This window comes from Ipomoea triloba, chromosome 5 (assembly GCF_003576645.1).
Source record: "Ipomoea triloba cultivar NCNSP0323 chromosome 5, ASM357664v1".
Taxonomy (NCBI): Eukaryota; Viridiplantae; Streptophyta; class Magnoliopsida; order Solanales; family Convolvulaceae; genus Ipomoea; species Ipomoea triloba.
The window spans coordinates 3,483,714-3,497,927 of NC_044920.1; the positions used below are offsets into that span (position 1 = coordinate 3,483,714).

The window sequence follows — 14,214 nt, forward strand, 5'->3', positions numbered from 1 at the left end:
AATATTATTGGAAACTATTATCTACATATTTTTAACCAAAATATGTCGACTCAATTTTTTTTTATTTGTGTCAGAAATTTAATGTCACAAATTTGGTCCTTATCTCCTAACAAATGATAATTTTATTCCATACACTTAAGCCACATTTCCATTGGGATAATCATGAAGGGAATAGGAGTGAATTTGAAGTTGAATCGTGTCCAATCTGTCAAAGGCAATTTTAAAAATTTCCATTCCTATAACTGTATAAGCATTTGCTAGGAATTTATGGAATACAATTTAAAAAAAAAAATTGTTGCCATATGAAGAGATACTTATACACTACATTTACATTTTAAAAAAGTGTAATTTTTTTTTTGAGAATAGTATGAAGAGATACTATGCTCATTACTGGGTAAAAATTAAAGAAAAAAAAAAAGGAAAAAATGCAGTAGCATTTTCATAATGGCAACAATTCATTTGAAAACACTTGATAGTGTATTCACGAATAATTAATAGCAAACTTATGATATATAATAATGCACTCATGTGTGTGAACTATTAGTTATCCACAAATATACTATTATGTGTTTCCAATGCCCATTGTAATTAAGCAAATGCCGTCGTGTTTTGTACTCATTGTTTTAAAATTTCGATTCCCTGATCAATTCAAATGGATAAATGACATTAATCTGCACGATTTTACATGAGATATTCGCCACATTGTTCTATTTTATGGGAATGTGTTTGACCTTAACCCGCCAATCTCAAGTTGTATAACACTCCACAATGCATGTTGTGCAGGTAGGGGTCCATTGTGCACGGGTGTATTTGGCTCTTTTTCTTATAAATTTTCATTTGTATTAGAATCATCAGAATTGTTGTTGTATCTAATACTGTTTTTCTTTTTAAGAAAAATAATTTTGAATTCTATTGAAGTTCTCTCGGTTCTTTGGTTTTCTTCAAGGCCGCCGCCTCCGTGAAGCAAGTGGATCAGAGGCGGCGTCCGATCATCTTCCTCTGCTGCCATCTCCACCTCAGATAGCATTCGCCTTCATTATCTTATTTGCCTTCATCGTTTTCTCCTCCATCTCCACCGCTACCGGTCGTTGCTCTCTTATTTTTGTACTGTTGTTTCCCTTTGCTTTGTTTTATTGGTTTAATTTTGTTTGAAGTTTCTGTGTGTTTCCTCTCGTTGTTTTGACGAGTTTCTTCCTCTCGTTTACTTGGCAAATTCTTTTTTCATAATGCGTGAAACAATAAAACTAGTCATGGCGTATATGAATCTCATCCTGGGTGACAAATATGACAATGAAAAAGAGACTCCTATTACTATGATATGCAATTCAGCCCGATGGAGATATTGTCAATGGATAGAAGAATGGAAATAGATACTCATGTGGTGACGATTATTCAACCAGTGTCAGTCATGGGTACGTTTGACCAAATCATTAAAGAAGCTTTAAGTTCCTTCAAAGAATTCAGTTTCAAAATTGTGAAACAGTCTGCGAATCAAGTTTTCTATAGCATTGCTGTTGGGTGTGAAGAAGGAAATAATATTTATATCTAATGCAAGAGCTGTATATTGTAGAAGAAGAGAAGAAAGATATTGTGTTTATTGATCACATACTTGACTACATTGATGTAATTATATAGGCTAAAGATCAAAGATCATGCACTGAAAGTTAGGATCACATCTCCACTACTTCTATTAACGTGCATGAGAACTAGCATAAAAATAGGAAGACTAATATATATGATTGACTAGCCTAAATAATACTAGAATAATATTTTAAACTAAACATCAAAATTAAATATACTAACATCCTCCCTTAATTCTGGTGTTGCAGAACTGCTACTCCAATCATCTTCTTAAATTTGTCAAATGCTTCATGCTTCAGCGGCTTGGTAAATATATCAGCTAGTTGATCTTCAGACTTGCAATATACTAATTCAATAATTCTCTTCTCGACTTGATCTCTCAAGAAATGGTAACGTATATCAATATGTTTGCTCCTTCCATGTGTGACAAAATTCTTAGCTAGATTGATTGCAGGATAATTTCCACATAAATCTTTATTGGCCCTTGAACCGGAAAATGAATTTGGTTCATCACATTCTTCAACCATATTGCTTGGCATGCACTTGAAGCCGTAGAAACGTATTCTGCTTCACAAGTTGAGAGAGCAACAATTGACTGTTTCTTGGAGGACCAAGAACAAGCTGTAGTGCCAAGCATGAAACAATAACCAGAAGTTCTTTTCCGGTCATCTAAATCTCCACCCCAATCACTGTCAGAATACCCAGTAAGAACACAATTGTTAGATGATGAATATAGTAACCCATGATCATATGTGCCTTTCAAATATCGCATTATTCTTTTTGTTGCCTGCAAATGTGATTGACGATGAGACTCCATAAACCTACTAATCAACCAACACTGTAACAAATGTCCGGCCTATAGACAGGCACGGTGATGATGATTAGTGATGTATAAAGGCGAAATTACTGGGTGAAATTCCCTCCCTCTCATTTTGTTAAAATTTAAGTTTATAAGGATTAAAAGATGTATATTGGAAAAGGTTATGGGTTTCCTAAAAGGATGCTTCACATTCCTAAAGGGCTGGGATTCTATTCCTAAAAGAAGGTTTCTCATTCCTCTTGAAAGAGAGGTTTTCATCACATCTATAAATACCCAGGAAAACTCTAGGGATGATAAGGATTTTCAAGTTTCTAATTTGATTTACATGTAGTTCATTGTTATTTGTGCTTCCGCATTCAAGTTGTAGCGCATAAAAAAGTTGTTATTAACAAAGGTTTTTTTTGATGTTATTAAAAATTGCATTTTAAATTTGTTTTAATTATTCCTCGTTTTTTAACTATCACTTTTTAGTGGTCTGAAATTGAGCACTTCCCAGTACTGATCTATGACAACTTGTTTCTAAGAGAATTTGCTTTTTGCTTAGTACATTTGAAGAAGTCAAACAGAATTTATTTCATGCATATTTTTCTTAAAAGTTGATTTGACGCAATTTGTTTGGCCAAGTGTTTTTTTTTTTTTTTTTTTTTTTTTAAATCCAATAGAGGGGTTCAACCACTTGGCCATTGTCCACAATGCCGTGCAGAAGGACCATATAGCTCAGAGGTCTATTTAATTCTTTTCTTATGAATTTTCATTTGTATTAGAACCAAAATTGTTATAGTATCTAATACTCCTTTAAAAAATAATAATAATAATCTTGAATTAGTACTTGTGTGAATTGAATGAATTGCATTTGATAGGTTACGAATTCATTAATTAAACTGTTATAGCTTTGCCCGAATTGCCCCCTAAATTAAAAGGGCAAAAAAGAAACTTGTGGCTTTACTTTATGTGATTAAGCTGTTTTTAGTACTTGCACTAATCTATATCTATACTACCTATAAAAAGTAAAATCCTCCTATTTCATTTTCCCGCTCAAACTTTTGTAGTCAATTAATTAAATATTTTATTGGTCAAATAATTAATAAAGCTTATTTCGTAAGAAAATGTAAAATGGAAATTAACTAATATCTATTAATAGGTAATTTTGTTTATATATTCACGTATCAATAATATTAATAAAAGTAAAATCTTCCCCTTCAACTTTCCCGCACAAACTAATATTATTAATTAATTGGTAAAAAAAATTAATAAATTTTAATTTGTAACAAAATTTTATTTACCAAATTCTGAGAATAATTAATAATTTTATAAGAAAAAATAATTTATTAATTATTATTTATACCAATAATAATAATTTGAATACTTATCCGATCTATACTTCTATATCTATAATACTAATAATAAAAATAAAACCATCATTTGTTCCCGCCCAAACAATAGTAAAGATAAAATGGAAAAGAAAAACAATTTTATTAATTGATTGAAAATATAAAAAGATCCTAATGGAAACGGAAACAAAAAGTAGGCAAATTGAAAAAAAACAAGGATATTACAAATTGACTGAAAATTATTTAAAAACTTTAAAAAAATTAATTAAACTTTCCTTTTGAAAACTTTAAATTATTTAAACTTTAAAAAAAATAATTAAACAGGAGTTGTTAGATTTTTTATAATAATTACAATTAATTCATTCAAATATGGGATGAAGAAAAAACTAAATGCGATATGGTGAAAATGAATATACTTACTTAATGTATAAAAGTATATATAATTGCACATATATTAGTGTAATTGACTAATAATAATTGCCTAATAATTATTATGGTAATTAAACTAAACATTGGTTGTTGAATTTATTTTTATAATAATTATAATTAAAATTATTTCTCATTTTCTCATATTTATTTTAGTAATATAATAATATACGGAGTAATTACATAAGTCGTTTCAATAGCCCGAGGACTAAGCCTCCGTCCCATCGGGTCAGCACACTAAATGGTAGAGGACTGGCCAAATAGTTTGCTCCTTCACATGGGTGTGATTGAACCCCCAATCTCATGCTTAAGGGACGAGGTGCTAAACCACCATGCCAACGATGTTGGTTAACGTGTCAACATGCCAATCATGTTTGCCGAGGTCATTCCTCAGCCAAAATTGGCCGAGGCTGACCTCGGCCAATCTATTTTGACCGAGGTCACCTCGGCCAAACACTGGCCTCGTACTCTTCGAAAAAAAAAACAACTCTTAGACACGTCATTACTCCAAAACCACCTCTACTACTCTCGTTGGCTAGGGAGTGGGGGGACTGGTGACAGGATAATTGGGCATCAGTACTGATCAAACTAGCCGTTCAACACTGTTCAGCAGTTTACTCCTCAGCTCCTCAGCATTAATGTTCAACGGCTCCTCAGCTCCTCAGCTCCTCAGCATTAATGCTCAACGGCTCCTCAGCTCTTTAGCATTAATGCTCCGTTACTGCACGGAGGAAGATAAAAAGGACTCACAAGCACTTGTAGGGGGACGACACTTGAACTAGACAAGACTAATATTGAATATGAATTAATTAAAAATTAAATTACATAAAACATAACTTCAAATTAATATTTGAATCAAAATTATATATTATATTAAAATAATTACAGTAACAAAAATAAAGCAATTGTACTGTTATACCATGGATCGGGGTTCACCTTATATTGTGGACCCTGGTAAGAAAATCTGAATATACAGTTAATTAACATGAATTTTAAAAATTATATGCTTGTAAATAAATTTGTAGGTGTACAAATGATGCAAGTTAGTTTTTGTACTTTTTTATTGGCTAATTATTTTCCAAATCTATTTTAGTTTGGATAGGTGTATTTTATTGTTTTGGTCTGTCATTTTGTTAGAACTTAAACTTTTTTATTGGCTAATTATTTGTCAAATCTATTGTAGTTACTTTTTTATTGGCTAATTATTTGTCAAATCTCTTTGTGGTTTGAAATGAACAATAATGGTACGTCGGCAGTAATGAAATATTGAAACTTGCTCGCAATACTCACGTGCACTGAAATGAGCAATGAAAGGCTTTCACTCCTACAAATATAAAGGGAAAAACAAACTAAACAAATTAAAGTCAAATAACACCAAAAAGCAACATGACACGAGAGAATTTAGTTAAATTCTTAAAGTTGGTAAAGCCATATTTGGGTGTCATCTTATTGCAGTTTGGGAGTGCAGGAATGAGTATTATTGCCAAGTCTGCTCTCAATGATGGCATGAGCCCCTTCACTTACGCAGTTTACCGGAGTTTCTTCGCCGCCGCCTTCATGGCTCCTTTTGCCCTCGCCTTTGAAAGGTACGCCGCCCATCATCTTCGTCGTATGTTTAAGAAGTATAAAGTTTGGTGCGTTTAATGTATACACACATTAAGTTTGCATCTACCATTGGTTTTTTTATGCAGGAAAATATGGCCTAAGATGACTGTTCCCATTTTCTTGAAGATAATGGTCCTTGCTTTATTAGAGTATGTATCTTATTATTAAGGGCAAAAAAAGCTTCTATTTTTTTTGTCTCTCAAAATTATCCAAACATTTTGGGACAAATTATTGCGTGGACCGTCCCTCCCCAGCCAATTGTTATACAATAGTCATCAAATGAAAATGTAGTATAATTAATTTGATACTTTAGTGTTTGCTAAAATAAAACTACGTTACTACTGTTCAACAACTCGTTCAATAATTATATTGTTAAATGATACTTTAGTGTAATGCTAAAATGAAACTAAAATCAAGAACCATACAATAACATATATTGTCAAATGAACGTGGAGTGTAATTAAAGTAATACTTTAGCATTATTATAATTAAATTAGTGTGCAGTGTGTGAAAAATTAAATTACAAAATAGAGCTCATACAATAATGTATATTGTCAAATGAAATTGTAGTAAAATAAAAAGATACTTTGGTATTACTATAATGAAACTAGTGTGTGTAGAAAATGAATAAAAAAAAGAGCAATATTGTCAAATGAAACTGAAATGTAATTAAAATGATACTTATTTCATGGACCACATTATTATATGGACCATGGTCCACAGTAAAATTTGCCCTCCCACATATTCAAACAATCATTATTGGATGGACTATGGTCCACACAGTTGTGTGGACCATTAATATAAGGTACATTTTTATTATATTAAAAGTACATTATTTTTGTGTATAGCATACATTATTTTATAATACATTATTTTTGTACTGAAGGTACATTATTTCATAGTTATTTCATATATACTATGAAATAATGTACCTTCAGTACAAAAATAATGTACTTTTAGTATAATAAAAATGTACTTTATATTCTTGGTCCACACAGCTATGTGGACCATGGTCCACACAATAATTTGCCCATATCCAACACCCATCCAAATCAAGAAAGCTAATAGGCTGTTCCTAATTGGAGTTGAACTCAGAACCGGTTACAAAACCAACAGACCAAATATGTCATTTTCCGGGAAAATCATCATTTTGTTCCCTCAATTGTTTCTCAAATGTCAATATAGTCCCTAGTTTTCAAATTCAACTAATTTGATTCCCAAATTGTTTAAAATTTCATCAATTAAATCCTTTTGAGGGGCCAAAATGAGGATTTTCTAATTTTTAAAATTTTGTCAATCTAATCGTCGAAGGGTTTAATTGAGGAAATGTTAAACAATTCGATGATCAAATTAGTTAAAATTGAAAAGTACGAAGTATAATAACAGTTGAAAAACAATTAAGGAAATAAAATAGTGATTTTCCCTTTTCCATTATTATTATTATTATTATTATTATATGCAGGCCTGTTGTGGACATAAATTTGAATTACATAGGGCTGAAATACACCACGGCAACATTTACAAAAGCATTGTCCAATCTTGTCCCAGCCATTACTTTTATATTGGCCTGGATCCTTAGGTACATTTTTACTGATGATACCATCACTATAATCAGTATAATATTTTATAATATATAATTACATATAATTCAATAATGTACAGGCTTGAGAAAGTGAAGATGAGGAAATTGCATAGCCAGGCAAAGATTTTGGGAATAATAGCGACCTTTGGGGGAGCCATGATTATGACTCTTGTCAAAGGACCAAACATTGGATTGCCTTGGACCAAACACACACACCATATCCACACTCAAACTTTACATTCCCAGCAAGATTTTATTAAAGGTGCTCTCATGATTGCAGCAGGTTGCATCTGCTGGGCCAGCTTCTACATTCTTCAGGTTATATATTTAAGGAGACATTGCATTTTTGGTTCTCTAGTTATACCCATGATTTCTGAGTTATATGCGTGACCATCTTTAATTCCTAAGTTATGTATGGAGTGGTGATTTTAATACTTAAATGATCAAATCAGCCACTTTGTTAAGTGACAAATTGGTGATAGAAATAGTCCCCAACGACTAAAATCGCCTCTTAGTTCATAATTTAAGGGTTAAAGATGGTCACGTATATAACTCAGCAATGTTTTTGATTTTTAAACTGTGATGACAATACACTATGTAGTAGTATAAAAAATAATAGTGTTGAGTTTCACCCTATATGACTTGTTTTGTTTAACAGGCAAATACGTTGAAATCATACCCTGCTGGACTATCTCTTACTTGTTTGATATGCACTATGGGAGCATTGCAAGCCTCTGTGGTAGCCTTAGTGGCTGAGAGGGGTAATCCGGCAGCCTGGGCCTTACATTGGGACATTAAGCTCTTAGCTTATGTTTATAGTGTAAGGAATATTCTTTCCTTACCTTTTTGTCTATGAATTGAAGAGTAATAGTGGCTAGATGGGTTTAATCCCATCCATATGTTATAAGTGTCACTATTTTAGTCCTTGAGAAGTAGGTGAAGGGTTACTTTTGGTCATTCCATTAAAATTATTCATTATCTTCCAAAACTTTTGGTTGACAAGAATTAGGAAAAAAAAAAAAAATCGCATTGGGAGTGTTTGGTAAATATTTCTTAACTAATCGGGTTAGTGGATTTGACTAGTTGATAACGTTAGCTGATTGTAAAAAGATGTTTAGTAAATTAGCTCTGACAACTGATTACAGACAAAATGACTTTCTCAAAAAGTTGTTCGAAAAAGCGCAAATTATACTGTGGACATGGTCATGGTTGATACTGCATTTGTGATGAACTGACAATGCATTATAGACCACAGTCCACGGTATAACAACTGTCGAAAAAACTACTTTGAGCAGCTTTTTGAATTTTAACGTTTTGGAGCAACAAGCTATTTTAATCAAACACTTATTTTGGCTATTTAACTAACTCAAACATATAATACTGGTCAAGTAAGTCAAAATTTACTAATAAGCTAACTGTATTACCAAACATGTCTAAGTTTCCTTTTTTTTTTCATTTTATTTATTTATTTATTCTACGAAATCATACTCTAACTCCACGACTTTGTGTTAGTTTTTGGCCACAAATTAAACTGTGAAGTTGGGTCCTATCAACGAGAAAATTAGAAATAAGACCTAAAAATCACTATTGTCCTATAATTCAAATATCAAAAAGCACATGTTTTTTTTTTTTAAATTTCAAACATTAGTATTCGATCAAGATTTCTCAGAGAAGTTTAATGATTTATTTGCAGGGAGTAATTGGTTCAGGAGTTACATATTACTTGTCGGGTGTAATCATAAAGGAAAAGGGACCTGTTTTTGTTACTGCATTTAATCCATTAAACATGATTATCGTCGCCATTTTGGGGTCATTTATGTTAGCTGAGCAGTTGGACTTTGGAAAGTATGTCTTTTTACTAATAACCCTCCCTTCTACATTTTAATTAACTATAATTATACTATGGAACGAAGTAGTTTTGATCTTATATAAAAACTAATTTGTTTTTTCTATCTTTTCAACTCTCTTAAATTTAATCCAATACTATCTTTCATGTTGTATTGATCATAGGGCATTGGGAGCCGGCGTGATTATCATTGGTCTATACATGGTACTATGGGGCAAGAAACAAGATCAAGACTCACTTGAATTAATCAACGATAAAATAGCTCCGGCCGATAAATCGCCGTCGACATTAGTCAAGTTTCCAACTAAGCAAGAACCCATTGATACTCCTAAAACAATTGCCGGAGATGATGAAGTAGTCTAGGCTAAAGACTGCAGTACCAAGAGAATATAAATTAAAGCTTAGGACGAATTAAGAAAATAAATAATGTATATTTTTTTTAAAAATAGCCTTTTTAGTTCCACAATTGAAGGATGTCTCTCTATTTGTATTTTTAAAAAATTTTGTTTTGAGTATTATTGATTCTATTACAAGGTAGTATATTTTCTATACTTTCTCTATCTGTTATAGTCTAAAGAATCAATACCTCACTACTGCAGTTTGACCCTGCAACCTTCCCTAAATAAGAGAGCTGTCATTTGAGCACAAGGTGCTTGACAATGATGTCTCTGTTTGTTAAAACCGAATATTGATGTAAAAACAAATTTGAATTAAATAAATTTTCTACTTAACACTAGCCCATTTTACCTAAATTTTTCTTGAAGGTTGGATTTCAAATAACATAGTTGCTATTTTTATAGAGTTAATTCCTTTTTTTGGTCCTACTTTTATTAGGACATTTCCACTTTTAGTACACCATAATTAATTTTGTCACATTGTGACCATTCTTATTGTGAGAGTGCCACTTTTGACTCTCTGTCTAATTTTCCGTCAGTTTATTGTCAAAATGAAGGGCATTCTTATCATTTCATGTATTCTTCTTATTAATTAGCCTTTTATCATATGTTGATTGTTTAAATAAGGAGCATTTTTGTCATTCCATGTCTTCTTCCCCTCAAATCTTAACTATCTTCTCCTCAAAAGTAACCTCACCGCCGTTCTTTAGTTATTAGTCATGCTTTTTATTTTTATTTTTGGCACTAGATGACTCTGCCACCATTGGTATGTGAAAAGCCGTTCTTTAGTTATTAGTCATGCTTTTTATTTTTATTTTTGGCACTAGATGACTCTGCCACCATTGGTATGTGAAAAGTTTGAGGGAATAAGTCGAAGCATAGTCATTTGGAATTGGGCTGCCACTCGAAGGGTAGCCATTGGAGTTTAGCTCTTGACTCGAAGAAGAGCAACTCATACAACCTCAGTTGGTTAGAGCACCCGTTTGGTAAGCGGGAGGTCTTGAGTTCGACTCTCAATGAAAGCACCAATGATACGGTACTCAAGCCAAGACCCTAACTCCACCACAAAAGCTAGCTCATGAGTAGACTTAAGTACCACTCCACAATCTCTTGTGGAGCCGATGTGGGATCGTATCACACTGCAAAGGGGAGATGGGATGTGGGGACTGGACATGGCAGCCAAGGGAAGCTTTACTTTGAGAAGGGTTGGGACGTTTTTGTGCAGAATCATGGTTAAGAGTTGGGGAATTTGTAGTATTTGAATATATAGGTGGCATTTTCTTCAATGTTTCTTTGCTGGATAAAAATAGCTTTGAGAAAGTGTTTTCCCAGTCAGATGGACAGAACGTGGCTTCTAAGCTCAATCCATTAACTCAGATAAGCCAAGAAGAAGTTCTCGAGTTTCTCTTATATGCATTATTAACTTTTAGCACCACTTGACTTATTCATTAGTTAACATATATTACACTTTGCACACCATGTCTTATTGGAATAAAATACAGTTGAATGAAGTTTGTATCAGTTGATTTTTGGTAGGAAAAAGAGAACGTTAGGTGAATACATCTTCCCCGGAATAAAGTCTGCAATTTTCAACACTAATGAAGCCATATCATCTCCATAGCAGATCTCCTTACATGGTAAGTTTTCAAGTCTTTGAAGAAGTACATTTATTGTCACCATAAAACGCTAATTAAGAAGAAGAATACATCCTAAAAACCCTAGAAGGCTCCTCCTTCTCTCTAAACTCTTTGCTTCTTCTTCTCTTTGGTTCGGTAGCCGCCGCCTCCGCATCCTTAGCGGAGGCGGCGTCTTCTCCTCTTCACGATTGTCGTCTTCTTTTGCTCTTTTCTCTCTGTCTCTCCTCTCCATTCTCGCCTCCCACATCGTCGTCCACCACACCTACGATCTCGCACTGTCTCCTCTCCACCACCATTGAATAAGGAAAATAAGGTTTTGGGTTTTGCAAAAGGTGAAGTAGGGAGTGGTTTTTCTTGATTCAAAGCAGTATTGTTTTTTTTTTTTATTAGTAAGTTTTGTTGCTATTATACCTTTCGTTTATTTATCGAATTTTTGCTTCTCGCATCTTTAGCAAGTTTATTCCCTCTCGCTTCTTTTGTGAGTTTATTCCCTCTCGTTTTTTTGGCGAGTTCTTGTTATAAGCGTAGAACGATATATTTGGTCATGGCGTATGTGAACCACAAAAGAATGAAGATTGATACTCGGGTGGTGTCAACGACTTTTGAACTAGAGTATGCCTTCGTTATGTTTGACCAAATTACTATTGACAGTAAAGAAGCTTGGAGTGCTCCTGTCGACTTCAGCTTCAAATTTGTGAAACAGTCTGCGATTCAAGTTATCGATAACATTGTTAGGAAACTTGTTTCTATGTCTGACTGTAAGGAATGTTTGTCCATTCCATTAATCTTTCTTGTAAACGTTTCCGCTTATGATTCAATGAATTAGTCTCGAGAGATTATTATCAAAAAAAAAAAGAAGAAGAAGAATACATGAAATGACAAGAATGCCCTTCATTTTGACAGTAAACTAACGGAAAATTAGACGGATAACCAAAAGTGACACTCTCACAATAAGAGTGGTTGCAATGTTGCAAAATTAATTATGGTGCATGGACTAAAAGTGGAAATGCCCTAATAAAAGTAGGACCAAAAAAGGAATTAACTCTATTTTTATGTATGGAAGGGGAATCTTATCTTAAATCTTGGGGGAATTTTGTTTGTTTGTTTGTTTTCTTTTTTCTTTTTTTTTTTTGGCGACCTAGGCTGCTCATAATTAATGGATTCAAACCGAGAAAGCTAATAAATCGCTTCCATTGGGAGTTTAACTTGTAACCTTGTAACCTTATAGTAACCACTCATCAATTGTTTGATCAACTTGGCCGGAGAGTTCTTATCCATGTAGTCCAAAGATATACAATAATAATGGAAATATTGTTGGCCAGATCCTATTATAAATATTATTGGAAACTATTATCTACATATTTTTAACCAAAATATGTCGACTCAAATTTTTTTTTTTTTTTTTTTTTGTGTCAGAAATTTAATGTCACAAATTTTCGTCCTTATCTCCTAACGATTGATAATATTATTCCATACTCTTAAGCAACATTTCCATTGGGATAATCGTGAAGGGAATAGGAGTGAATTTGAAGTTGATTCATGTCCCATCTCTCAAAGGCAATTTTAAAAATTTTCATTCCTATAAGCATTTGCTAGGAATGCAAATTCGATTTTATTCGCCAATGGTTTTTAATGAACTTGACCCACTATAAATCGGATTGATATCATATAACAAGTATGAAACAGCAATCTATCCAAATTCGTCGATCCTACTACAAACTAAAAAGGAATCTACTCAATAACGAAATACAAATAATATCCGAGCAAATATTACCACATAAAAAGATGGATATTATAAGGTAAATTTAAGATGAAAGTGTAAGTATTGTTAATCATTTATTATTTATGAAAGTGTTTTTTAAAGCTGTTGTATTAAACTTCATTGGTCTATGATAACTTCTATTTTAGATTTTCAAAATAATTTATTGTATTTTATCAACGTATTTCATAACATTGTATCATCTATGAATTTAATTGTTTGATACTATAACTATCATATAATTGTACTTTTGGAATAATGATAAATAATTATGTTTTAGAGATTTTAATCTAAGAAGAAGAATTGTAAGCATTGAAAATTTAAGTGGGTTGGTGGTGGTCGACATTTGATTATTAAATCAATTACTTTAATTGGACTAATTTAACTAATATTTATTTAATTGGGTTGATTAAATGACTCAATAAATAATTAATTGGTCTAATTACTTAATTAAGAATAATTGTCTGCTAGATTGCTGGCCCAAATTGAAGAAATATTTAATGGAGTTGGACCAAACTATTTGGATTAATTGCACAGCACATCGCGTGCAATAGTAGGTGAAACTGCTCTAAGGATCCATGAGAGCACCATTGTATTGCACTGCTCCCAGTAGTAGTATTTTGGATCAGTTGTGTTTGGAATCACCATTGCTCCGTTCACAAAACTCAGCTTGTTCTTTGATTTCAATGCCATCTCCATAGCCCTTGACCACCGATGGTAATTCAACCTTCCTTCTAGCTGAATAGTAACCAATTGCAAAGCTGGGCTCTCATTAGGGTGAAGATAAAGGGGATTTGTGCGATCATTAGGGTCAAACACTGCTCGATTAGCTGCCAGAATTAGAGTCGGAATCGGAGTAGGTTTTGGATTCAGATTTGGGAATCCGGCCGGATTCTCATTCCCAGGTTGAGCGGACTGTCGAACCATGTTGACTGCCAGTGAATGCCACACCATTGGCTTATGGCTCTGATACCATGTGGAGAAAAGGAAGGAAGACAGTATAGAGATTGAAGAAGAAGAAGGAGAATGCAAGCTTTTATTAATTGCTCAATAGGTTCAGGATGTACATACTTATTATAGTAGAGAGGAGGAACTGAAAGCAGTTGGAGAATGAAAACAGAACAAACAGAACATACTTTTCTTAACAGAAGTTAGTTACAAATCAGATGTGCTGCACGTGAGGTCAGGTGTGGAGCTGCTATCCGTTGATACACCGGTCAAACTCCACTTCT

General features: G+C 33.0%; 1 protein-coding gene across 1 annotated transcript; it reads left to right on the forward strand.

The window, feature by feature from the left end:
- Positions 1–5,399: 5,399 nt before the first annotated feature.
- On the forward strand, positions 5,400–9,554 carry LOC116019681 (WAT1-related protein At2g39510-like). The gene is made up of 8 exons (XM_031259970.1): positions 5,400–5,413; positions 5,541–5,744; positions 5,850–5,912; positions 7,226–7,342; positions 7,426–7,663; positions 8,004–8,165; positions 9,039–9,190; positions 9,356–9,554. Exons 1-8 carry the CDS (start codon positions 5,400–5,402, stop codon positions 9,552–9,554), a joined length of 1,149 nt encoding a protein of 382 aa, XP_031115830.1.
- The last annotated feature ends 4,660 nt before the right edge of the window (positions 9,555–14,214 follow it).

Bases quoted from the DNA above. Each gene is read 5' to 3' on its own strand.
- LOC116019681 (XM_031259970.1), top strand. The intron at 5,913-7,225 runs GTATGTATCTTA...TATTATATGCAG, and splicing joins ATGGTCCTTGCTTTATTAGA to GCCTGTTGTGGACATAAATT. The intron at 9,191-9,355 runs GTATGTCTTTTT...TATTGATCATAG, and splicing joins GAGCAGTTGGACTTTGGAAA to GGCATTGGGAGCCGGCGTGA.